Below are 27,519 nucleotides of genomic sequence, written 5' to 3' on the forward strand. Positions count from 1 at the left end.
TCCACAGACGAAAGTTGTTTTAACTTCATCATCAATGTAAGGATGGCGCCATTTTACACACTTGGTATTTTCATATGTGGAGTCTCATGGTTAATGCTTGGGTTTTACTGGGAAATGCGTGGGGGAACATGCTACTCAGAGAAGAAGGCTTGGGCTGAGACGAGGGGTAGGAAGGATAGAACCTAAGGTTAGAACAAGAAGTTCCCTCGAGAGGAAGAGGAAGTGCTGAGGCGGAAGAACAATGACGTAGACAACCTGCCCTCTATACGTACCCATTTCCCACCTCATCCCTCCTAAAAGAGCCCATCCCTAAATAGCAGCTGTTGTTCCCTTCCTAGCACTTCAGAGAATGAAAAATCACTTGATTCAAATCTTCCCATTGTAAGTTCCATAAGAAAGCCCCTCGGCTATCATTCACCTCTGAATTTCTGATATCTAAAACAAGGGCCAACAGTAGATGTCTGCTGAATGAACACACACACACACACACACACACACACACACACACACACACACACACACACACGCATGCATGAATGAAATGCTAATCCTGCAGAGCCATGACATCTGGAGTGGAGAGACAAGGTCAGCATACCCTTCCTCCCGTGACTCAGAAAATGCCTGCTGTGGAGGTGCCTTCGGGATGATTCATCAGTGCTGTGCCACCCCGTCTCCCCGGTGGCACCGTCTCTCTCTTACTTGCTGAAAACACCGAGACTGGTCCAGTGCCCCAGATTCTTCTCCAGTTTGTTCTCCAAGAAATGAGGTGCTTGCTCCACCCCCTTTTCATTTCTCCTATGCACATTACTGCCCCCCTTTTCATAAAATAATAAGTAGAGGACTGCGGAGATAGCTCAAAGGACCAAAATACACGCTTTGCTTGCAGGTGGCCCAGGAGCAAACCCTGAGCACAGAGCCCAGGAGCTACCCCTAAGCGTTGAGCTGGAAGTAGCCCCCCAAGCACCGCTGGGTGTGCCTCCAAACGAACCCCCACCCCTTGCTGAAATTAAATAAGCAGATTTGGGGGGACTCTAGGAAGACTTGCAGGCTGAACAGAGAGAGAAGGGGAAACCTTTGCTCTCTCTTTGCTGCCCCTCCTGCGGCCAGAAGCCTTTCCCAGTGCCCCTCCTTTGCAATGACTCCCTTTGAAGAGAGGCCTGTTGGCCTGGCAAGTCAGGCAGAGCGGGGTTGGGTGACTTCTGTGCCACATATAAAGTCATCCTGAAGTTGGTGGTGGCTTAAGGCGGTTCTGAAGTCAGGATGTGGAAGGGCAGATGGCGCCATGTACAGGTGGGTGTGTTCAGTTGCCCCCTACACTCAGTAGGAGCCCGGCTGAGACCCTCCTGCTCTTTGACTGACAGCTCTTTGTCTGACTGGGCCGGCAGGGGCTCCCGAGAGGAAGTGGGAAGTTGCCCGGAATTCTAAGCTTGAGTTGAACTTCTCTGAGCCCTGATGGTCTGAAGCTCGCCCCATGGTAGACTTGAGCTAAGAGGAGGAGTGGATGCGGGGGGGTGGGAGGGTGTGTGTGCTTACTGCACCAGGGTAACAGCCTCCCCTGAGCTGGTCTGCGGAGGAAATATGGAAGATGAACCCAGACATCCCAGGAGCCCGCGGCCACCACCAAGCTGAGACTCTGGAATCAGAGGTGGGCCTGGCCTGCTGGGCCACTCTCCACTGCCTGCCCCCGGCCCTCCTGCTTCCCACTTAGCTCCAAGGGGTGAAGACTGGCCCCGGCTTTCCTCTCTCTCCCCACCCCCCTTAAGGTCTCCTTTGCCCCTCCCCCAAGCCCCCTCCTGCATATCACCATCCTGACACCACAGCCCCTGTAGGTCTGCCCCACTGCCCACCCCTCCTGTGTTGTTCCTGATTCGCTTGACATGTTCCCCTGGAGTAGAAGTTCTTGGAGGCCAGATTTTGAAGTGACTAAGGCAGGCTGGCTCGGAGCAGACGGGCCAGATGGTTGCGGTCCTGGCTGAACTTTCCTAGACTGCAGACCCTGCAGTAGCAGTGACAGTAGTAGTCACCCTCATCCCCTGCCAAGGCCATGTGCAATAGGCCAAGGAGTTGGCTGGTTGCAGGACACGGCATCAGGAAAGCGGAAGGGAGTTCAGAGCTGGGGCTGGAGGAGTCCCCCCGCCGTCTCTTTTTCACTTTTTTTTTTGCTTTTTGCTTTTTGGGTCACACCTGGCGATGCTCAGGGGTGGCTCCTGGCTCTGCACTCAGGAATTACCACTGGCGGTGCTCAGGGGACCATATGGGATGCTGGGAATCAAACCCGGGTCGGCCGCGTGCAAGGAAAACGCCCTACCCCCTGTGCTATCGCTCCAGCCCCCTCCTTTTTACCTTCTTGAGTGTGACCCCAAGGCCTGTGTACAGAGTTCTCAAAGTTGGTGAGTGGCGGGGAGGGGCATAAAATTGGCCCAGGCCTTCCTCAGTAATGCTCACACCCAGGCCTTCGTCTCCTTTGCTGGTTCCCACCGGAGCAGCCACAGGAAGAGGGCAGAGCTTGGGCAGACACACACGGGAGCGGCGATGGATGACATGAGATGAGTTCTTTATTCATAAATAAAAACATAAAATTACCAGAAATAGTTTACATCGTCAAAAGGGGCATCAAAAATAAAATAAGACAAAGCTAGGAAAAGCAATGCAAAACCAACAAGGGTCAACCAAGAGAAAAGTTGGCATATTCCACACTTGCAGATGCCAGTCCCTCCACAGCCACGTCAGCCAGATTCCTGCTCTGCCCGCAGGCACGGGCCAGGCCACCCTGGCAAGGAGGGCAGCGGCGGGCACGACGCACCGCCCGCTATGTGCTGAGAGCTCAGGCTCTCGGGGACAGTGTCCCGCCACTGCCACCCCACAGGCCCGCCTGGCTGACCTCTGGACAGAGGAGGAGTGAGGCCAAGTGCTGTTCATCGCAGCAGCCCTGCAGTCAAGAGGACATATGTAGAAAGCTTCCGGGGGGCTGGTCTGGGCATTCCAAGGGCCCAGGCAGAGTCCCCTCCCCGCAGAGTGTGGGCCAGGTTTTTTTTTTTTTTTTTTTTGCAGACAGCTTGCAGGGGGCAGTGACCAGCAGGGCGCGGGCATCCTGCAGAAGTGGTCAGTGAATCAGTCCAGCTGGAGGCCCGGGTCGGCCGACTTTCGCCATCCCTGCTGAGCCCTGCCATCACGGCCTCCTTCCTGAGGCTGGGCCAGGCTTGGTCTGGGGCAGGAAGGATGGTTTTCCACAGAGACGGGAAGCAAAGCCACTCCCTGGCAGTCACTATGTTACAGGGTGCCTTCTGTGGCTCTCGGGTGCCACCGTGGGGCGCCTTAAAGGCCTTGGGCTGGTGGCAAGCCAAGGAGGACATCTGCACGGTGGCGGGACAGTGGTGATGCAGGAGGCAGGGGTTGCCAAGTGCCTCTGCCCTTTCTCACGCAGAGCACTGCACGTTGGGCTGCTCCCTGGGACGGAGGATGCCGGGGGTGGGGGGTGGGTGCGCCGGTCTCCTCTGCAGCTGGCCTCTTTGCCGAGCACTGGGAAGGACTCAAGCGCAGGCAGGTCGCCGTGGAGAAACTCAGTCACAGCATCTGTGACTTGGGGGTCAGCACGCCGGTACCTCCAGGGAAACGAAGGGGCTCTGGGCCTTTCGTTCCCAAATTAAATCAGAACTTAAGAACAATGACTTTGAAATTTCAGAACACTTTCTCCGTCTCAGGGACTGAAAGGTAGACTGAAAGGCGGAGATACCATCGCAGAGGTGGCCCAGTCCAGATCAGGGAAGGAAGGATGGGGCCTGGAGGGATGTGGGGCGCAGTGGAAGCAGCAGGAAAGGAAATAGTTCCTCGCTCTCACCAGAGCCTGGGAGGGCTGGCGGGTGGTCCAGACCCAGGATTTATTTAGTTCTCCCATTGCTACGTTCCGTTCCCAGACTGTCTCAGTCCTCCTACCTAGCTGCACGGCTCTCAGCGGGCACGTGGGGCTCAGGAATCCAGCTAGCCCGGCTGTCCTAAGAACGGCAGCCATGGCTAGAGACAAAAATAGAACATGGAAGAGCCTGGCTGCCTGCTAGGTCCAGCCTGCATCTGAGAAGTCTAGAAGGAGGAGAAATAGGGGGGAAAGAGATGGAGAGAAGGGCTGGGGAGTGGGCGGGGTGGGAGGGGAGAGGGAGAGAAGGGCTGGGGGTGGGGGGGGGAAGAGGGAAGGGGTGAGAAAGAGAGAGACAGACATATACAGGGAGGGAAGGAGGAAGGAGAGGGAGAGGAAAAGGGAGAGGCAGGGACAGAGAGAAAGGGAGAGGGAGAGAAGGGGAGAGTGAGGGAGGGAGACCGAAGGAGAAGGGAAGGAGAGAAGACAGAGTAGAATATAGGGAAAGACTGAGAGGGAGAAAGGAGAAAAGAGAGAAGAAAAGGATGGGGAAAAAAATTCCCTGAATCAAGACCCTTTATCTCATGCTGACAGTGCCCTGCCCCACCCCGCCCCCTCTGCACATCTCTCAGGGAGCCCTGGCCGGCCGGACCCAGCCAGGGGCAGTTCTCTGGAATCTTCGGCTGGGCTCACAGGGGACTGCAGGCAGATGGAGGCCAGCAGGTGATGTGTGGCTGTTCAAAGGCTATTCCCCCCTGCCCTTCCTCCCCAGGGGCTACTGCCCATAAGTCCTCTGGGGGCACCTCCTGACCAGCAAGGACTCTGGCCTGGGTTTGGCGCAGGAGGTACGAAAGTGCGCCCCAAAGAGGGCCCAGTGGATGCTTCCCCCAATACAGCCTAGTGGGTCCAGCTTCCCTGGACACAGTGGACACTCCCTCAACACAGCCTAACGGGTCCAGCTTCCCTGGACACAGTGGGCACTCCCCCTATACAACGTAATGGGTCCAGCTTCCCTGGACACAGTGGACACTCCTCCAACACAGCCTAATGGGTCCAGCTTCCCTGGACACAGTGGACACTCCCTCAACACAGCCTAACGGGTCCAGCTTCCCTGGACACATAGTGGGCACTCCCCCCTATACAGCCTACTGGGTCCAGCTTCCCTGGACACAGTGGACGTTCCTCCCAACACAGCCTAGTGGGCCCTCTCCCCTATACAGCCTAATGGGTCCAGCTTCCCTGGACACAGTGGACACTCCCTCAACAGCCTAATGGGTCCAGCTTCCCTGGACACAGAGTGGGCACTCCCCCAACACAGCCTACTGGGTCCAGCTTCCCTGGACACAGTGGACACTCCCTCAACACAGCCTACTGGGTCCAGCTTCCCTGGACACAGTGGACACTCCCTCAACACAGCCTAATGGGTCCAGCTTCCCTGGACACATAGTGGACACTCCCCCAACACAGCCTAATGGGTCTAGCTTCCCTGGACACAGTGGACGCTCCCCCTATACAGCCTACTGGGTCCAGCTTCCCTGGACACAGTGGACGCTCCTCCCAACACAGCCTAGTGGGTCCAGCTTCCCTGGACACATAGTGGATACTCCTCCCTATACAGCCTAATGGGTCCAGCTTCCCTGGACACAGTGGACACTCCCCCCAACACAGCCTACTGGGTACAGCTTACTCTGGACTCAACAATGACCTGATTCATGGGGGTTATGGGAGAACTAATTCAGTGCAGCTGACCCCCATCTTGAACAAGGCAGGAAAAGCCCTTCAGTAACCTCACCTGGAAAGGCCTAGAAGCTCTTCTGGGGTACCTGGAAAGCCACACCCTCCCTGCCTAGAGGGGCCTGCAGGCTTCTCTTCCAGCATCCCCAGGGCCTCAGTACCTATGGCTTTAATGGATGCAGAGACAGGGCAAAAGACCCTGGTCAGGGAACCCCTCTCCAGCGCTTCCAGGAGTGACCCCTGAGTACCAAGCCAGGGGTCGGTAGTGTAGCACCACCCCCGAAGAACAGTCCTCACTGCAGTCAAAGGCCACCAGCCCCCCAGAGTCTGGGAGCGTCTAGTAAGGTTGCCCTCACCCCCCCCCCCACCCTCCCGCTGAGCCCTCTGGACCTCCTGATTCCAGACACTCCTGGGCAGCCTGGCGTGTCCTGTACCTCAGGCACGAGGACGCCTTCCTATCCCCAAGGCACCCCAGTGCTTCTGGGAGAAAAGGGGTTTGAGGAAGGGAGGTGGGAAGGACGTGATTATCATCGAGGTGACCATGGCTTCCTGGACTCCCTCCCTCCAAGGGGAGGGGGTAAGTATTTTGAACAAGAGCCAAGGTTCGTTTAACCCGCAACTAAATAGAGTCCTGGGCTCGCCTACTGGGAAAGCCGCAGGAACGGAGCCTGAAGCTGGGACCCGCAGGGAGCGTCAGTGCTAGGAAAGTGGGAAGGGGGAAGAGAGGACCTCTGGGAGCCTTTTCCCTGCCCCCTCCTCCCCGCACCCCCCCCCCCCAGGCTCTCTGTCTGTCCCCAGGAGTCTGTCCTCGACACCCACCCCCCCCACCTCCCGGAGCGCCCACCCGCCTCGGCCCTCTCGCTCCCAGGACGCCCCTCAGATCTCCGTGGCTATGATGTCCTCGTAGGGGATGTCTGCCCCTTCCAGGTCAATGTCAAAGGGCTCCGCTGCCCCCTCCCCGTGCGCCAGCTGCTGCAAGGCCTTCTCCAGGCGCTGGTTCCGCTGGTACATGGCCAGGTAGCTCTGCTGCAGCTGCTTCTGGTACTGGATCACCTTCTCCTTCTCCTCCTTCCACACCAGCCGCTCGTGCTGGAACCCGGAGGACATCTGGTCGTGGCCTTGCCGCTCCTCCTTCAGCTCGGCGCGCAGGCGCTCCAGCTCCCGCTGCAGGGCGGGGATGTCCTCCGAGAAGGTGGGCGCCACGCACACCCCCTCTCGCTGCAGGCTCACCTGGGCCCGCAGCTCCAGCAGCTCCTGCTCCAGCAGGTTCACCTTCTCCCGCAGGAGCTCCGACTCGTTCTTCTTGCGCTGCAGCTCGTTCTCGCAGACCTCCAGCTCCAGCCCCTTGGTGCGCAGGGCGCTCTCCAGGTCCTGCGTCTTTAACTCGTGACCCTCCAGCTTGCCCCGCGTGTCCTTCAGCTGCGCCTTGAGGCTGAGGATCTCACTGGCCTTGGCGTTGACCTCCATCTGGGACTCCTTCAGCTGCTGCTTCAGGAGAGAGATCTCGCCTGACTTCTGGCAGACCTGGGGGGTGGGGGTGGGGCGGGTGTAGAGGTGGGGGAGAAGAGAGTGCCGAGAGGTGAGGTCCTTATCCCTGAAGAAATGGCGTGGAAACGGAAATAACTAAGCTCATCTGGGGGTTGGGGAGATGGCTCAGAGGACTAAAATTCATACCTGGCTCGGCTCACGCAGTGTCCTGGGTTTGATTCCTGCCACTACATAATAGTGTCCCTAGTACTATTTGTGTGACCCTGGAAGTCCCACCACCCTCCATTTCTCCCCCCTCAAAAATAAAAATAATTTAGCTGGTCGTTATATGGGGCCATCCAAAATTCTCAAGCAGGGCTGGTCTGTTTGACTCAGAATGGCCAAGATCTGCCTGACTCTAACTCAGAGTGTTTCAGATCTCAATCTGTATTTGATTGAAATATTTATTTATATTTATTTATATATATTTATATTTATAAGCACTAATATATATGTGTGTATATATATATGTGCTATATGTAAGCACCGATCATGGTTTAGTCCATGATCCACATATAATACAAATAATACTGGTTTCAGTGTCTGCCAAACTTCTAATCCATGTTTATGTCCATATCTCTGACCACACACACACACACACACACACACACACACACACACACACACACACACACACACACACACAGAGACACCTAGCTCTTTCTCCCTCTTGCTGGGGTAAGGATCAGGCAAATGGTGAGCAACTATGTCCCTCTCCTCAGCATCAAGGGTTGGTGAAGGAAAGACATCTGCCTTACATGAAATAAACTCTGGTTAAGTCCTGGGCACTACACATGGTTCCCCAGTGTCACTCTGAGCACAGTTAGGAATAGTTCCTGAATACTGCTGGGGTAGGTGCCAACAACCTATCCCCCCCCCCAAGAAGTAAGTTCTAGGGCCAAGCTATTAGAATAAAATCCTGGCTCTGGTACACACCATATGGTCACCTTGAGCAAGGTATTAAGCTCAATGACTTGATTAGCTGTCAAGTCATCAAGCTATTTGCTATCACGGCCTCCTTGTGCCTACATTTCCTTAACTGTAAACCAAGGACTGGTAATAGCACCTATTTCACAGGGTTGCTTTTAAGATATTTATGTTTGGGGATGGAGAGATAGTATAGCAGGTAGAGTGTTTGCCTTGCATGCAGTCAATCTGGATACAAACCTCAGCAAGCCCCAGCAGGAGTGATCCCTAAGTGCAGAGCCAAAAGAAAGAAATGTATGTGTTGACACAAATATTTCAGTTTGTCTTATGTCTTATTTTTCTATGCAGCCTGACCAGAGAATCTGGGGTCACAGCAACGTTCAGCAGAGCTTCCGATAGACATCGAGGATGGGTGCTGGATGCTAGCTTCCACCTCAGATGTCCAGGGCTCCCTGAGCCTGGCTGAAAGGCAATGGCCGAGGCAGGGTCTCTGCCATCTTTGACATGAAGGAGAAAAGGGAAATAGGCCAAATGAAAAGCACTCTCGGGGCTGAAGAGATAGCACAGCGGGTAGGGTGTTTGCCTTGCACGTGGCCAACCTGGGTTCAATTCCCAGCATCCCATATGGTCCCCTGAGCACTACCAGGGGTAATTCCTGAGTGTAGAGCCAGGAGTGACCCCTGTGCATCACCAGGTGTGACCAAAAAGAAAAAAAAAAGCACTCTCCTTTTCACACTATCCATTTCCCCCACTGATCTAGTCTATAAAAAGAATCCCTTTCCCCCATTCCTTATAAAACTAGTCAGCCCCAATATCTGGATAAGGACAGGAAGTGCAAAAAAGTAGCTGTGCATCTAAGGGCTAAACTGTGCTCAGCAGAGCGGGTGGTACCGATCCGACCAGACACAGTGAGCCTTAGGCCCTTCCCAGAGTAGGAGTCTTTGACAAGGTAAATGGCACCTCCCTTGCATCTCTCCTCCCAGGTCCTCTTTCCAGAAAAGTCACTTTCCAGTGGATGGGATGTGAGGGTAACACGGACACTACAGCAAGGTCAGACTTAGGTGCCTCATTCTCCGCATGTCTGAGTATAAATGGGGATGTCTCTTCTTCCTCCTCCGTATTTCCACCTCAGCCTATTGTACTGGAGTAGAAGCTTCACTGAGACTCAAGGGTGGCCAACTCTGTCACTGGAACTTGCTAGCGTGTGTCGCACCTTCCCTCAGAGGAAAGACATTCTATATTCTCTATGGGCAAGCACAAAGTCAAGTCAGCATGGCTTAGACTTCTCCTGAGCCTCCTGTGAGTGATCACAGGAGGCAGTGAGTGATCTCCAGAGCTGACAGCCCAGGAGGCATCAGTCTTCCAGGTCTGAGCATTTTAGTCAATGTCCTGTTGGGAAACTCAGTTCTGGGACCACAAATCTGAGACGGGGAGAGAGAAGAAGCCTCAGATTATGTGTCCCTGCCACAAAGGTTACAGATGGCCCTTCTCAACCTCCAGAATGGGGAACTTGTCTTTTTCCCTCTGAAGAGGCCTGTGTTCTCTCTTAAACATGGCTCTCTTTCTCGCCCCTCTGACATTTCTCTATGTACATTTATTTAAATAAAATGAATTTACTTCACTAAATTCTGTTGTTGTTGTTGCTGTTGTTTGGGGGCCATATCCGGCGATGCTCAGGGGTTACTCCTAGTGCTATACTCAGGAATTTCACCACGAGACCATATGGTGGTACTCAAAGAACCACATGAGATGCTGAGTATTGAACCCCAGTCAACTCTGTGCAAGGCAAGCTCCCTACTGCTGAACTATCTTTCCTGTTCAAAATCCCATTTTTGTTTTGGTTTTGGGGCTGTACCTGACAATGCTCAGGGGTTACTCATTATTCTGCACTCAGCACTCCTGGTGGTGCTCAGGGGACCATATGGAATGTCAGGAATCAAACCTGGACCAGCCACTTGTAAAGCAAATGCCCTACCTGCTGTACTATCACTCTGGCCCCTAATTTATTTATTTTTTAATAATCTAATATACTGATGATGGATGTGCTGTTGGAATTATGTCCACGAGAAACATTGCACTGCAAACCAAAAAGTATAAAATCAAATTTTTTAAATTCTAAAAAAAAAAAATTCCTAAAAAAGAAAATCTGGAATATTAGGGTTAGAAAGACAGCACAAGGCACCTGCTTTGCATCTGGCTAAGCCTGGTTTGCTCTGTGGTCCCCTGGTGACCAAGGGTTCATTCCTGAGTTAGGTCTAATAGTGAACACTGCCAGGTATGAGCCACCCACCCACACATACCACCTCCCCGGCGCACACACACACACACACACACACACACACACACACACACACACACACACACACACACACACACACACAGAGATTCTAAAACTGTAGCTCAGTTTGATGGGCATTTGGTCTACACGCCATCAGCCAGAACCTGGAGGAGGGGGTCAAAGTGACAGTGCAGTGGGCAGGGCGTTTGCCTTGCACACAGCTGACCAGGGTTCAATCTCTGGCATCCCCTAGGGTCAACCCATGCACCGCCAGGAGTGATTCCTGAGTGTAGAGCCAGGAACAACCCCCTGAGCATCACCGGATGTGACCCAAAATGTAAAAAAAAAAAAAAAAAAAAAAAAAAGGAACCTGGAGGAGAGACACCCAGGCATGAACCCACCCCGCCCCTCGCCCACGGGCCTCACCTCCCACTGGGTCTCTTCCAGCGCGGGGGCAAAGCTGGTCTTCTCCTTCTCATAGGACCGGAGTTTGGTCTCCAGGAGATCCTGCTCCTTCATGAGGTTCTCGAGCTCCTGCCGGAGCTGCCGCTTCTCCTGCTGGAGCTGGAGCACCTGCAGGTGGAGCACCTGCTGGGTCCGCTGGCTCTTCTGGGAGGCCTGCTTCAACCTGCCCCCGCCCTTGTGCTGCTCCAGGCCCTCGAGCTCGTCCTTGGCGCGGCGCTGCCGCTCCTCATAGGCCTGGCACGGCGGCGGCTCCTTCTCCTCGAAGCTGCGCTGCAGTTTCTGCAGCTCGCTCTCCCGCTCCAGCAGCTTCTGCTCCAGCTCCTGGATGGTGCACTCGTCCGTGGCAATGGGCGAGCGGATGCAAGAGGGGCCCTTGTCCACCTTGCCCGGGTGGGCCAGCTTGCTGCCCCCGTCGGAGAAGGACAGAGCCTTCAGGCTCATCATGTTGCTGTCCTGGAGGACGATGCCCTGCGTGATGTTGTGAGCGGAGCCCCCAAACCGGCTGGCGGGTCCCACGGGGGTGACCAGAGGGTCCAGCTGGTAGCTGCTGGTGGTGCTCTGTGTGGGCAAGCTGGACATGGAGTTCCGGCCCGAGTCCGACAGTGCCCCTGAGCACAGGCCAGGCTTTAGCTCTTGCTCCTTGGGCCTGTCCGGAGGGACGGGGTGCAGCTGGCGGCTGGTGCTGTCGGGGGAGGAGTGCAGGATGGTTCCTGACCGGGGCAGCACAGGCTTGAAAGCCGTGGGCCTCACGGCAGCCTTCTCTGAGCCCTGGAAACGGGGAAGAACATGAGATCTGAACTGCAAACACCAAACACTTTGAAGCGTGCCTGTAAGGGGGCCTGTGGGGAGTTGGGGCTGAGGGGAGTCGGGGAGGGAGTTTGGGAACCTGCTAGAGGGAAGCTGGCACTGGTGGTGGGATTGGTGTTGGAGTGTGATATGCCTACGCATCCAGTCTCAATAACTTTATAAATCACGGGTCTCTCACTAACTAAATAAAACACGTTTAAAAAGAACCACTAATGGGGCTGGAGCGATAGCACAGCGGGTAGGGCATTTGCCTTGCATGTGGCTGACCCGGGTTCGATTCCCATCATCCCATATGGTCCCCTGAGCACCGCCAGGGGTGATTCCTGAGTGCAGAGCCAGGAGTAACCCCTGTGCATGGCCGGGTGTGACCCCCCTCCCCGAAAAAAAAAAAAGCAAAAAAAAAAGAAGAACCACTAAGACAGTAATGGTTGGAGGGATCGGTCGGGAGATGTGTGCTGAAAGTAGATAAAGGACCAAACATGATGATCTCTCAGTATCTGTATTGCAAATCATAATGCCCAAAAGTAGAGAGAGAATATGGGGGAAATTGTCTCCCATGGAGGCAGGGGGGGGTGGGAAAGGGGGGTGTATACTGGGGATATTGGTGGTAGGGAATGTGCACTGGTGGAGGGATGTGGAGGGATGGGTGTTTGATCATTGTGTGATTGTAACTCAAACATGAAAGCTTGTAACTGTATCTCACGGTGATTCAATTAAAAAAATAAAATAAAATAAAATAAAATGAAATAAAAGAACCACAATGACTCAGAATCCCTCAATACTATCCCATCTCCTCAGCTTGCACCATCCATAGCCACATGGTCCCTTTTAGAGATGAGGCTATAGGCGATCTCATCCATTTGGATGGTGAATTTGGTGACCATCTCAAGAATGATAAATTCCTGCATACCTAGGGAATATCTGAGTTATCACCAAGACATGAACTGTTACCAGCTCCTCCTAACCCTCCTGAGCCGATGAACAGCATTTTCAGTTTCACAAGCAGAGATGCAGCCTCTAGGTTTCTGTGTGGTACAGGGTAAGGACAAGCAGGATGTATTAGTACTGTCCTTCCAGAAGGCTGGAATAAGAATATTGATTACAATCCTCTTGAAGGATTGGAGAAATCATTTGAGATGACCATTTCTTAAAAAAAATTGCCATTTTCTCGGGCCGGGGCCGGAGCTCGGGCTCCGGCCGAGATTCGACCTGGGTGACCATGCCTCTGCACAGCCGCATGAATGCTGAACGAGCAGGAACCAGAGGCAGCTATAAGACTTGGGGTTCCAGAGAGTGCTTGCAACCATGTATCCAGACTGTGAACTAAGCTTTTGCTCCATGCTGCTCCAGGAAGGGAAATGATTCAATTTCCAACTTTAATCTCCCTGGATTTAATTACTAAAACACAGAAATTGTAAACCGCGCGGCCGCTACTACTGTAGTTTAGTCACCTACTGCGACCGCGCGACTTTTTATCTCTTCATTCTCATCAGTGGAAAACTCAATATCAAATATTTCCTTGTCAATAGGGCTGTATTCTTGGGGGATAAATTCCAACAAAAATAGTGAGTCTGTGTTGAAACTCCAACAACAATAGTGAGTTTTGTGTTGAAATATGGAATGTAATCAAGGTAAAGAGAAGAGTGAAATTTAGCAGTTACCCAGGCGGGGATGGGGGGTGGGGGTGGGAGGCATACTGGGGTTTTTGGTGGTGGAATATGGGCACTGGTGAAGGGACGGGTATTTGAACATTGTTTAACTGAGACATAAGCCTGAGAACTTTGTAACTTTTCACATGGTGATTCAATAAAATAAATAAATAAATAAATTTAAAAAAATTGCCATTTCATTGGCAAAATCCTTTATAGCTTACAAATCCTTTACTTTGTAAAGCTCTATGCAATGGGACTGGAGCAATAGCACAGTGGGTAGGGCCGACCCGGGTCCGATTCCCAGCATCCCATGTGGTCCCCCAAGCACCGCTCAGAATAATTCCTGAGAGCAGAGTCAGGAGTTACCCCTGAACATCTCTGGGTGTGACCCCAAAAGAAAACAGATAGGGCATTTACTAGTGTATCAAAGCCATGAATTAATTCTCTTATGGTGGGGCTGGACTAAATAAGAAAACTGTTCATGGTGGACCCATGATGACTTGAGTGAGCATGAGGACTGGGCTTCTGACTACGGAGATTATCTTTTGCCTTTGAGCCAAAGAGAAAATTTGGTGGGGAAGGCATTTGCCCTGCACATGGCTGACCTGGGTTGGATCCCCGGCACCCCAAATGGTCCCTGGAGCCCACCAGGTGTCCCCGAATGATCCCTGAGGGAAGAGTCAAGAGCAAGCTCTGAGCACAGTTCGCTGTGAATTCAATGCAAAAAGAAGAAATAAAAATCTTTTGTCTTCATCCCTGCTCAAGTGATCATGGTATCAAACTCCCAGTTCTGCTCTGCAGCCAGGACATGTGGGAAGGGCATATCTCTGAGTCTGCAAGCATGTGGAGCTCTCTTCAGAGACCCCCTGGCTGTGTTTCCAGGTACAGTCCTCTCTCCCCTTTCTGTGTGCTTAAAAGTGCTGCTCTTGGGCTCCATTTAGAAGCAGTGCACCCGCATTTTATGTGTAAGCCCCAAAGTTTAGTCACCGATATAGCAGGTGAGGGAGATGAGGGGTGCTCCTATTGACAACCTAGAGCCATATGCCAGCAAAGCGAGATGTTGTACCAGGTGTGCTTGTGTGTGTGTGTGTGTGCGTGTGCGTGTGTGTGTGTGTGTGTGTATGTGTGTGTGTGTGTAAGGGCTCACTCTAAATTTCTATTTTATTTTTTTCATTTTTGGGGCCATACCCAGCATTGCTGAGGTTTTACTCTTCGCTCTGCACTTAGGCGACCATATGGGGTGCCAGGGATCGAACCTAGGTTGGCCACGTGCAAGGCAAGCAGCCTACCCACTGTACCAACACTCTGACATCTCACTCTAAACTTCTATATTGGGAACCGACCAGAGCTTCAATTCCTTGTAACAAATTTTGATCGATGTGGTGTGGACAGTTGTTCTACCTTCACATCACTGTTCTGCATTCTTTTTAATTTTTTTTTGGGGGGGGTTGGGGCCACACCCAGCAATGCTCAGGGGCTGCTTCTGGCTTTGCACTCAAGAATTACTCCTGGATGTGCTCGGGGGACCAATTGGATTGCCAGGGATTGATCCCAGGTCAGTCCTGAGCAAAGCAAATGTCCTACCCACTGTACTATCGCTCTGGTCCCTACTATTCTGTCCTCTTGAAGATCTAAATCTTTAAGTCTCCACAGTAGCCCCTCTTCTACCCCTATTTTGCACTCTTTTAAGCCCACCCCCTTTTGCAAGAACCCTCTCCCCGCCACACACACACATACGCTCCCTACATACATACACTTACCATTTCTAGTTGGTTGGAGAAGGGCATGAGTTTGGGTGGGGTGGAGGGGCCAAAGTCCAGCCCAGCTTGCCCCCCTACGTCCCCACTGGACAAAGCAGTATAATCTGGACGGTGGGAGCCCCGGGCCTTCTGGCTGACCTTGATGTAGAAGAAGTCTTCGCTCTTGCCCATCTTGGAGCTGGATTTGCCATGACCTGAGTCCTGGGAGAAGCCGAATCTCAGCAGCCCGTCAGAATACCGATTGAGCTTCTTGAGATGGGAGGACTTGCGCAGCTTATACTGAGAAGCACGGCAGTGTTTGCTGTGGAAGCTGTGGCCAGAGATGAGGCTGCTGACGCTGCCCATGGTGTCTTGGGACCAAGGACAGGTGGCAGGGACCAGGTACTTGGCGTGGCTGTGGCAGCAGGGGGCAGTCCCGGCTCAGCAAGAAGGATGTGGTCATAGCAAAAGCCTCCCAGAACCCGGGAAAGCCATTGACCTGGAGGGAGACAGAGGCAGAGGTCAGCCTGCACAGGGTGGGTCCCGCTGAGTCCTCTGTGGTGATCTGAAGGAGTCATTTTGGCTGCGTAGTTGGGGCAGTAGAAAAGCGTCAAGGCAGTAGCGCAGAGACCCTGCTCTACTGGGCTGCCCACGGATTCCCCCTCTGCCTGCCAATTAAATATTCACTGAGCCTCTGTTCTAAGCCCTGCGCAACAGCAGTGCCGACCTGAAGTGTCTCTGCACTCACCATCAGCAGACCAGCCTACCTCAAGGGGAGACAGGAGCGAGTTTATTAGTGTAAGTTGGATAGATTTCTGGGAGATACTTGTTTTACAAGATTACACTGCATAATCTTTCTGGCCCCTGCATTTTGATTTTTAATTTGTGAAGCAGAGTTTGTAGTTTTAAGTTTCCAATGGCATGGCCAGCAGTAGGGCATTTGCCTTGCACGCAGCAGACCCAGGTTTGATTCCTCCGCCCCTCTAGGAGAGCCTGGCAAGTTACCGAGAGTATCTCACCCGCACGGCAGAGCCTGGAAAGCTACCCATGGCGTATTTGATATGCCAAAAACAGCAACAACAAGTCTCAAGATGGAGACGTTGCTGGTGCCTGCTCGAGCAAATTGATGAGCAACAGGATGACAGTGACAGTGTGATAGTGACTTGTTTTACAGGCAGAGTACAAGGGTGTTAGAGAAACTTTCGAGAACACCTCAAGAAAATGAGGGAAAGGAGGTAGGGACACAGTACAGTGGGCGGGACACCTGCCTTGTATGCAGCCAACCTTGTTTCAATTCCCAGCATCCCACGTAGTCCCCTGAGCACTGCCAGGAGTAATTCCTGAGTGCAGAGCCAAGAGTGATCCTAGACACAAAACAAGACAAAGGAAAAAAATGAAAAGAAAATGAGGGTAAATTTCATATGGAAATCTGGGGAAAGAGGAAGTTTCTGGGGAAGCTCATTAGTTCCTAGTGCAGGTCATAGTAACAGAGTATTTGGCATATTAGCAAGGACTCCATTCTAGCTGAGAAAAAGTGAGCAAGGAAGGCAGGGAAACGTGGGAGTCAGCTGGCAAGCAGGAAAATGGTCAGCATCAGCATTTTGACGTTTTTGGTTTGTTTGTTTTGGGGGCCATACCCAGAGGTGCTCAGGGGTGATTCCTGGGTGATTCCTGGCTCTGCACTCAGGAATCAGTCCTGGTGGGTCAGGGAACCATGAATGGGATATGGGGAATCCAACTCGGGTTGGCTGCATGCAAAGCAAGCACCTTGCACACTGCATAATCTTTCTGGCCCCCGCATTTTGATTTTTACTTTGTGATGCAGAATTTGTAGTTTTAAGTTTCCAATGTCATGGTCAGATCTGGGCTGTGGACGGTCCCCTTGGCTGCTGGGTTAGTCGGAGAGTGCTCAGGTGCTGGGTGGAAGCGGAGGATCAGTTATATGAGGTGAGTAACTCAGCCATGTTGGTAGGGAAGGATGTATATATATATATACATATATATATGTATGTATGTATATATTCTTTTTGGGTCGTACCCAGCAATGCACAGGGGTCACCTCCTGTCTTTGCACTCAGGAATTACTCCTGGAAGTGCTCAGAGGACCATATGGGATGCTGGGAATTGAACCCGGACAGGCCTCGTGAAAGGCAAATGCCCTACCCGCTGTGCTATTGCTCCAATCCCAAGGATATATATTTTAGATCAAAGGCCACACCTAGCAGTGTTGGAGTTCGAGCGGGCACCAATAACGTCTCTCAATGTGAGACTTATTGTTACTGTTTTTGGCATATCCAATACACCACAGGTAGCTTGCCAGACTCTGCTGTGTGGGTGGGATACTCTCGGTAGCTTGCCGGGCTCTCCGAGAGGGGCGGAGGAATCAAACATGGGTCGGCCACGTGAAAGGCGAATGCCCTACTGCTGTGCTATCGCTCCAGCAGTGTTGGAGTACAGGCGCAAAATGGGACAGAGGCGGGGATTGAACCTGAGGCTTCCCCCACCTGTGATCCAGCTCTTAGAGCCTTTTCCATGAGGGATTGTTTTTGTAAAAAAAAAAACAAAAAACAAAAAACAAAAAACTTGTACTTATTTATTTTTGGTTTGGGGGCCACACCTAGCAATGCTCATGGTTCGTTACTGATGCCACACTCAGAAATTCCTCCTGGTGGGGCTCAGGGGTGCATATGGAATGCCAGGGATCAAACCAGGGTTGGCTGCATGCAAGGCAAGCACCCTAGTCGCTGAACTATCACTTCAGCCCTATAAGGGATTACATATTAAATGTAATTTTAAGATCAAGCTGGCAGGATTCATGAAAGAATTAAGTGCAGGAGGAAAAAGAGAAGTATCAAGAATGACTTAAAAGTTTTATTAATCCAGTCGACTAGAAGAGGAAAGTTATCATCTATTGAGATGCAAAAGGAGCCAGGATTGGTGGGTTGAGGATGTGGTGGAGGTGGAAAAATAGGAATGTGGTTTAAGACATTAAGATTTCAATGCCAATTAGACATTTAAAGAGTGATACAGAGTAGGCAGAAGGATTGATGAGAGCTGTGGGGGCTGCAGATTTCCCTGTAACATTGGTGTTACATCTGTTACAGAAGCCAGCTAAGGGACTAGATGAGGTCAGTACAGAAGCAACGTAGGCTATGTTGTTCATGGAAGTAGGGAAAAATGAAGAAGAATAAGGAAAAGAAACTCAGAAGTCCCCCAAAGTGATGCTATGACTTAAGAGAGGCCGAGAATAGAGATTGGGGGGTGGGGGGCGAGGGAAGTGGGGAGGCTGGAGCAGGTAGAGTGTTTACCTTTCATGCAACTAACCCGGGTTTGATCCCAGAATCCCATATGGTCTCCAAGCACCTCAAATGAATTATTCTGAGTGCAGAGCCAGAAATAAACCCTGAGCACTGTTGGGTGTGGCAAAAAAAGTGAGAATCGAGACATACACTACTCAGGTGATATGACAACTAGGAACTAGCCAATAAATTCAGCCATATGGAGGCTATCAATGACCTCAACAAGAGTAGCTCTGATGCACTGGTGGGGAGAAAGGCCTGCCTGGAGGCGATGCAAGAGAGAGATGAAACAATTGTGCCTTGGCCTGGGAGACAGCTCAAAGTACTGGAGCACATGCTTGGTATATGGGAGCCCTGGATATGAACCTGGACACTAATGAGAACAACTCCAGAGCAATAAACTGGGAGGATTCGACCCTGGGCACGCTGGGCACAAACCCCCAATGAATAAAAACAAAAACTATAATCAAACTATCAAACATTGAGAGGTCTGTGACAGATTGGTTTGGATTCCTACTGAGTGGCATAACTCACTAAGAGTTTATATAATGTTCACTGTCACTGTTGTCCTGTTGCTCATCTATTTGCTCCAGTGGGCACCAGTAACGTCTCCATTGTGAGACTTGTTGTTACTGTTTTTGGCATATCTAATATGCCACAGGTAGCTTGCCAGGCTCTGCCGTGCAGGTGGGATACTCTCGGTAGCTTGCTGGGCTCTCCGAGGGGGAGGGAGGAATCAAACCCAGGTGGGTCATGCGCAAGGCAAACGCCCTACCCGCTGTGCTATCACTCCAGTCCTATATGATGTTAAACTCTTGGAATCAGTGTTTAACATCGTATACTCTTTAACTTTCAATCCAACAAACTGATTTCATGACATACTTAAAATATTTTTTAAAGTAATGAAACTCATTTTTCTTTTTAATCTTTTTTTTTTTTCTGTTGTTGTTTCTGGGCTACATTAGGTGATGCTCAGGGGTTACTCCTGGCTATGCATTCAGGAATTACTCCTGGTGGTGTTTAGATTATAAAGGATGCCAGGGATCAAACCTGGTTGGTCTCATGAAAGGCAAGATCCCTATCTGCTGTGCTTTCTCTTTAGCCCTTAGAAATTAATTTTTTATTTATTTTATTTATTTTTCCCCATGGATTATTCAGTTAATCTGCACATCTTTATGAGGTAACTTATAAAATGGTTTTACAATTTTTCCACGCGGCCGCGATAGCGGCCGCGCGGACTCAAAGTCTTCACCTTTGCCAAGGAAGAGAAATTATTAGATGATGCTTATTCAGCAGGCCTGATTGTTGGGGAAAATTTCCAATCAACAATAGTGAGTTCTGTATGGAAATATGAAATGTACTCAATATATAGAGAGAATAATGGGAATATCATCAGCTACTTAGATGGGGGGAGGGGTGGGAGGGGGGTGTATTGGGGTTCTTGGTGGTGGAACGGGTGCACTGGTGAAGGGATGGTGGTTTAATCAGTATTTGACTGTGACTTAAACCTGAAAGCCTTGTATTTTTTTTGTTTTCACGGTGGTTCAATAAAATATTTCTTTAAAAAAAAATAAATAAAATGGTTTTACAATTTTAAAGATCAGATTGACTTTTTAGATGTTTTTATAGATGAGACACATGTAAATTAATGATTTGTTTAAAGTAACACACAACTAATGAATGGTAGAACCTGATATGAACTCAAGCTTGACTGCAAAGCCAGATGGCAGTTATCCAGATTCTCTCTCCTGAGAAATTAATTTTTTTAATAAACACTTAAAATATATAGAAATCTTGCTCATCACCAGAGGAATATACTGGAAAGTCAATGCTGGCATATGAAGAAGACAAATGTGTAAGTAGAGATCACATAATTTTCAAAGCAAGATAGGCTGTGTGGTTGTATACTGAGAAGAAGTAATTCTCAGTCAAAAGTTAGATGTTCCAACCAGGGAGGGGATCACAAATTTACTAACTTGTAGTTAATTAACTGTGTTCTTAATTCTGCTAGAAATGACACAATCAATACTAAAAGTACCTGAAGTCTGAAGACCATGTTGGTTATGGAGAGATTTATATATACAACTCAAGAAAGCCGGATGACTCAGACCAAATATCAAGGTGTGTGTTTGGACTTGCTTTGTTATTCTGTGAAATAAAGTGATTATTATAAACAAATATATTCTGTGTTCCATTAGCAAGATCACAACACAACAGAACATCACTGTGTAGTCCTAATTTGAGTTTTTTTCTTTTTGCAATACCAGAGTAATGTATATTTTTCTGTAAAAAGCTTTTGTTAAATTGATATTCTCTTAGAATCAATGAAACAAAGAAATGCCTACCTCATAGGATCATTATGAGAGGTTTATGAGACATCACCCTAAGCTTATGGGTAGTTTGATACAAAATAAGTGGCGATAAATTCATTAAATGTCCAAAACATAGAAGACACTCAGCAAATGGTAGGTATTTTCATTAGTGTCTATTATTGGCATCATTAGCATTGTTCTCTGTAGTATTCATCTTCCCTATGCTATCTTCAATGTCTCCTACTTCATTTCCCAGAACAAATTATTTACCAGATGCAATTTTCCTGCATCCCGTTCCCCAGTGGCACTATTTAGAAGCATGTAGTTCTTCTACTAATATAAGAGTTGACAATAGCAAAATGTGTTTTTTACCCTTGCTTATTTGAGGTCCTCTATAAGGCAAAAATCCTATTGTCTATATGCAGGGAAGTTTCATTTTTTTTTATTGAATCACCATGAGCTACACTTACAAAGTTTTCATGTTTGAGTTTCAGTCATACAATGGTCGACACCCATCCCTCCACCAATGTACGTTTTCTACCACCAATGTCACCAGTAGGGAAGCTGTTTTTAATCACAGGACTCCCCCACAATCTGTACATTATACCTCTTGGGCAACTGGTGACTCACTTTTTGCCCACTCAACATATACTTATGAACATGTGTAAAGTCAGGGGTGTAGAGTTAAGAACATTGGCAGCAAACATATTTGGAGCCACATCTTTTTGGTGATGTGGCTCAGTGATAAAGTGCATATCTTGTGTTTAAGGGACCTTAGTTTAATCCTCAGCACCACAAAAAAGGGAGGGGGTTGGGGGACAGAGGGGTATTTTTATTTAATAGGTCCAGGAAGAGTCAATGAAGACAATAAGCAGTAAGTCAAGTGTGCAATGTCTAGACTGTGTTTTGATCAAGAGGAAGATATGGCAAGAATATTGACGAGAAGCATGTCAAGAAGCTAAAAAGATTGTTCAATGGGCTGGAACACACTCATTGCAGGCAAGATCCCTGGGTTTTATTCCAAGCACCAAAGGGTCCTCCAAGCACTGTTGAGAGACACTTCAGTAGAAGGACTACATACTTCTAAATAGTGCCACTGGGGAACGGGATGCAGGAAAAATTGCATCTGGTTAATTTGTTCTGGAAAACAAAGTAGGGGACATTGAAGATAGCACAGGGAAGATAAGTACTACGGAGAACAATGCTAATGATACCAATAATAGACACTAGTGAAAACCACTGAGATGTCCTACTGTCACACACTCTCTGATGAAAACCCTCCAGGGCTTCGCATTGTTCAAAGAGCAAAGCAGAGGCCTTGCCCCATCCTGCAAGCTCTGAACAGTCCTGGTTTCTGCCCACTGCTTCAAGCTTACCTCACTTATTCCTTCCTAGCCAACACAGCAACCGCCACACTTGTTTCTCCTTTGTTGGCTGGCCAAACCAGCTCATACTCCTACTGTCTCACCTGCCCATTATTCTCTTCCATTAGCTCTTTACACAGGTTCCTCTTTGTGTGTGTGTGTGTGTGTGTGTGTGTGTGTGTGTGTGTGTGTGTGTGTGTGTGTGTGTGGTGTATGTGTTGTTATAGGTCTAACTCAGGACCTCACATAGGTAAGGCAGGTGTTATATGGCTGAGCGACCCCAGCCCAGGTGTCCATTTTTTACACAGAATCACTCAAGATACAGTTACAAAGTTGTTCATGATTGAGTCTCAGTCATACAATGTTCCAACACCCGTCCCTTCACCAATGCACACTTCCCCCCCACCAAGATGCCTCTTTCTTACCCTTAGTTCTCAGACCACACATATATCCCCCCTGCAGGTGGCTGTCACCTGGTTATCCTCTGATACCTGAGGTCTGGGAGAGGAGAAGAAGGAGGATGAGGATGAGGAGGAGGAGGAGGAAGAGGAGGACTGGAGTGATAACACAGCAGGTAAGGTGTTCGCCTTGCACGCGACCAACCCGGGTTTGATTCCTCTGTCTCTCTCAGAGAGCCCCTCAGAGAGCCCGACAAGCTCTCTGAGAGTATCCTGCCTGCACGACAGAGCCTGGCAAGCCACCCGTGGCATATTCGATATGCCAAAAACAGTAACAACAAGTCTCACAATGGAGACTTATTGGTGCCTGCTTGAGCAAATCCATGAACAATGGGATGACAGTGCTACAGTGCTATAATACTCTATGCTTCTAATTATTTTCATGTATTTATTTAATAATACATGTAATAAAAATTGTTTAAAGAACTTCTTAAAATGACTTTCAAGATCAGAGAGATAGAATAGGTGGTGTTAAGGTACTTTTGCATTGTGCCTGATCAATCCTGGTTTCAACCCCGACACCACCTATGGTTCCTGAGCACTGCTAGGAGTGATCCCTAAACAGGGTTGGGGGGGGGGAAAGGGGGAAAGGGGAGCGAAAGGGAAAGAAGTAGAAAAAGAAAGAGGCCTAGCATGATAGTACAGTGGGTAGGACATTTGTTTCGCATGCAGCCAACCCAGTATCCCATATGGTTCCCTGAGCTAGCAAGGGGTCACTCTAAGCTCTAAGCACCGATGGGAAAGAAGAGGAGGAGGAAGAAGAAGGAAGAGGAGGGACAATGGGCAAGAGGAAAAAGACTGTCTCCAAAGCTTTAGAAACTAAAATTAAATTAAGTCAATTTGGTAAAGATTCAGATAGATTAGCTGGTTTAGAGGCTAGGAATGTGGCTCAGAGGTCGAGCACTTGTATCATGAGTGAGGCCCTGGGCTCAATTCCTTGGGGGATGGGGAGGAGAGAGAGAGAGAAAGAGTGGGGAGTCTAGAAGAAAAAAAAAAAGCCAATGAGATAGAAACCCATATGCACCTTTCTCAGTGTGTGTGAGTGTACCTCTGCTGCTTCAGCGAGGGAAAACCTTCGAGAAGATTGCACTCACGAGAAGTTTGCCTGATGACATTCTCGTAAAGTGGATCCAAGGGACAAATAAGTGCAAAAGGGCACATGGTAGTCATGGGCAGGGCTGGGCAGTTTAGAGCAATGGGTCTCAAGTGGGATGACTTGGCAGTACTCCTCCCCATTTACACATGTAGCCCGCGTAGAGCAGAACCTTCCCCTGAAGGCCAGCAGACACAAAGGAGGAGCTCTGGAATGGTCTGGGGCCAAGAGCTTTGGTCAGAGAGGCCATCCTGCTGCACTGAGGTGCCTGGACATCTCAGAAAGCAACTTTCCTGGGCAAACTATATAACGCTGGGTGTGACCCAAAAAGAAAAAGAAAAAACTACACAACGCTGGAGTAGACCCTCAGACCTTCACCCCTGCTCTGTGACCAGAGGCTACAGAAAGCTCACCCTGTCCTGTGTGACCTGCACAGACCACGCCCCTGACCAGGGATGCACCCTGTATAAACACAAAATGAACCCTAAGATGGGGCTCAGCCTTTGAAGCAGACTCCGCTGGGCCTGGCACTGGTGCTAAATAAATTTGGTCTTCCTTGCTCCTCTGAAAACAAGCCTGCCCAGGTAACAGCACTCTCCTTTCCATATTACCAACATGACAGGACCAAGGAGGTTCCATTTTCACAATCTCCGGAGAAGGTTCTGCTCTATGTGGGCTACATGTGTGAATGGGGAAAAGCGTGTGTGTCTAAGTGATCTATCTGTATGTGGTGTATGTAATTTATGGTATACTGGGCGCATGATTGAGGCACCTGATAGTCATGTGGGTAAACAGTGCTGCTCTTTCAGACATGCTTGGCCCAGGTGTTGGGTATCCTGGAAAGGCAGATGACACTGTGAAGGGGGGCCTGGTTCATTCCTGGAGGGAAGCCTGATGCCCGTGTCCGCTGAGTGAAGGGAAGTCTGGTTCCTCTTCCTGCTTCTTCTCATGCCCCTATCTCCGGGTGAGGGGAAGTCTGAATCCCATCCCCACTTTTGCACATCACAGTGTCACCCTACCTTATCTGCGTACTCTATCACCCTGACATGCTTGCACCCTATCACCCTGCCCTGTGTGACCTGCCCTGCTTCCCAGCTCAGCTGCACGTTCCCTGCACAGACCATCCCCTTTCCCGGGGATGCATAAACACAAACTGAACCCTAAGCCGGGGGCTCAGCCTTTGAGACAGACTCCACTGGGCCTGGCACTGGTGCTAAATAAATTTGGTTTTCCTTGTTCCTCTGAGAGTCTTTGTCTCTTCTCTTCACTTAGGCCATTCCACAACAACACTGTGCCGGACTCTGAGTGGGCTCCAGCCATGCGGAGAGCTCACCTCCCTCTCCGACTGGCAGCTGGGTGTTATCTGGGCCCAGAGCTCAGGAGCAGCTGTTTCTCTTCCTCTAGGGGCATCACCAGCCCAGGATGACTTCTGCCTTGGCCATTGGAACTACACCTTTGCCTTCTCCTGCCCAGGCGTTTCTATGGAACTCAGAGAACTTCGCTCTCACCATTATTCATTATGTTGGCCCTGGGTAGACCACTTGCTAGGCATTACACTGGAAATGAGAAGGGAAGACCTTTCACCAAGAGCTTGAGTCTCGTAGAGAAGTATCAACTTCATTTCTAAAGAATAGCACCTCTTCCAGGTCCAGCTCACGTCTCCTCCTCTCTGAACGCGCTACAGATACAGGGAGATCATCTCTGGGGTCCCTAGTGGCTCCCTGGGCTCAGCTCCCATAGCCCTCAATCTGGGGACTGCTCTTGAATTACTTTAATTTTTGAAATTTTTTCAGGGGTGATAGGTCCTCTCTCCAGTTATCTTCAAATGCCTTGAAGGCATAGAAAACTTCTTTGCATTCCACACAGCACTAAGCAGTGTCCAGAACACAATCGGTTCTCAACACATGTTCTTAATAAACTCAGCTCATGGGCACACAAGAATTACTGACCTGATTTGCAGACACAGCAAACTGGGTATGGGAATGGAATAGAAAACCAAATCTACAGAACTTGACCTTAAATCTGGTTTCATAGAGTTTGAATCATCTGGAGAAAAATGAATTTAACCTTCCCTTCACCTTCTAGGCCATTAAAAAAAAATGATTGGAGGTGGAGGGAGTGAAGGGACACTTGGGCACATTCAGCAGTGCTCGTGATCTGAGGTAGCACTGCACTGTAGCACTGACGTCCCGCTGTTCATCAATTTTATTCAAGCGGGCACCAGTAATGTCTCCATTGTGAGACTTGTTATTACTGTTTTTGGCATATAGAATATGCCACAGGTAGCTTGCCAGGCTCTGCCGTGCAGGTGGGATACTCTCAGTAGCTTGCCGGGCTCTCTGAGAGGGAGGAGGAATCAAACCCGGGTCAGCCGCGGGCAAAGCAAATGCCCTACCCGATTATCTGAGGTATAGGTGATAAGACCCAGAACTCCGGCACATAAAGCATGTGTTCCAGTCATCTCCCTATCTCCAGAAGAGTTCTTTTGGTTTTGTTTTGTTTTAAACAATTTGACTAGATATACCATAGACAGCTGGATCTGCCAAATTAGAGCAGCTCTCTCTGGCCCAAAACATGCTTTCTTTTGAATAGAAGACGAAGGTTCTCTCTCTCTCTCTATTGTTGGCCTGGTGTGGGCTGAATGTTTGTGTCTCCCAGAAAATCATGTGTGAAATGCCTGAGTCCAGTGTGATGGCATTAGTACATGGAGCCTGAACAATGCTAGGGTTAATGAACTAGCTGGGGTCAGTGTCCTTATGAACACAAGAACATTTGTCTGTTTTTCATCTCTTTGTCTCTCTTTCTCCCCCCGCAAAATGTCAAGACAAAGCAAAAGGGCAGAAGGAAAAGAGGCCCCACAAGATACCCAATCTGCTGGCATGCTGGCATCTTCATCTTGGACTTTCAGTCTGCAGAACGGAGAGAAATAAATGCAGGTTGTTTTAGCCCCTCAGTCTGTAGTATTTGGCTGTTGCATCCCAAACTAAGACACAGCCTCACACCCCTGCCAGAAGATACTGCCTGGGCCATCAAAATCCCCTGTCTCTTCCATTGTCCTTGTATTGCTCCTTCCTGCTCTGCCACACACTGCTGAGAGTTCAGAATGTGTAGACCACTTGTTTCTTGAGGGCAAAGCTCTAATGGAAAGAGAGCTGGTGTGACATCAGGGAGGCTGACCTCTAATCCTGATTGTGCAGCCCTATTGGGGACATAAGGCAAGTCACTTTAGTCTTGGATCCCACCTGCACAGCTGGTCGGTCCCCTACAAGTTTGCCCCCTCCCTGAAGGCAGGGAGTTAGAACTCCACAGAAAGGAACTCTTAGGGTACCACCATGCATCAGGTAACAACTCAGGACCTATCCTTCAGGAAGCATCATCTATCAGGTACCATCCACCACTAGTTTTCATATGTCAGGTACTATTCACCAGAAGCCAGACATCGGGTACCAGCTACCAAGTACCACCCACCAGAAACCATTCATCAGGTACTATTTATCAGATATCATCCACTGGGGGCTACAAAACAGCATCCCACCTGCATTGTTGCATTATGTCCTTGACAAAAGATCAAAGATCTGTTTTTGCCATTTAGCCTAAGACCGATGAAGGAAGTCAGTCAGCCTGAACTGAAATGATAGCACAGTGGGTAGGGCGTTTGCCTTGCATGTGGCCGACCTGGGTCCGATTGCTCTGCCCCCTCAGAGAGCCTAGCAAGCTACTGAGAGTATCCCACTCACAGAGCCTGGCAAGCTACCTGTGGCATATTCAGTAACAAGTCTCACAATGGAGATGTTACTGGTGCCCGCTCGAGCAAATCGATGAACAACAGGACGACAGTGCTACAGTGCTACAGCCTAAGACTGAGCCTCCCAGCATCTCCACTTCCTTATCTGTCGGACGAGCACAGCGGATGCATACTTAACAAAGCAATTTTTAGTATTAAATAAACCATCGATATGAACATGCATGACCACTGCAAGAAGAACAGGACGTACTGAGTGAATTTAAACTAGA

General features: G+C 49.7%; 1 protein-coding gene across 2 annotated transcripts in view; it reads right to left on the bottom strand.

Annotated features, from left to right (window-relative positions):
* Positions 1-2,537: 2,537 nt before the first annotated feature.
* The window catches only part of LZTS1 (leucine zipper tumor suppressor 1), a 59,350-nt gene continuing 34,368 nt past the window's right edge, over positions 2,538-27,519 (bottom strand). For both annotated transcript variants that reach the window (XM_055144605.1, XM_055144604.1), the window contains exons 2-4: positions 15,001-15,478; positions 10,743-11,549; positions 2,538-7,108 (exon numbers count right to left, since the gene is read on the bottom strand). In XM_055144605.1, the coding sequence (XP_055000580.1) occupies positions 6,461-7,108; positions 10,743-11,549; positions 15,001-15,345 (1,800 nt within the window). In that variant the 5' untranslated portion in view covers positions 15,346-15,478 and the 3' untranslated portion in view covers positions 2,538-6,460. The remainder of the gene's footprint in view (positions 7,109-10,742; positions 11,550-15,000; positions 15,479-27,519) is intronic.

The sequence above is a fragment of the Sorex araneus genome, chromosome 7 (genome assembly GCF_027595985.1).
Source record: "Sorex araneus isolate mSorAra2 chromosome 7, mSorAra2.pri, whole genome shotgun sequence".
Lineage (NCBI taxonomy): Eukaryota > Metazoa > Chordata > Mammalia > Eulipotyphla > Soricidae > Sorex > Sorex araneus.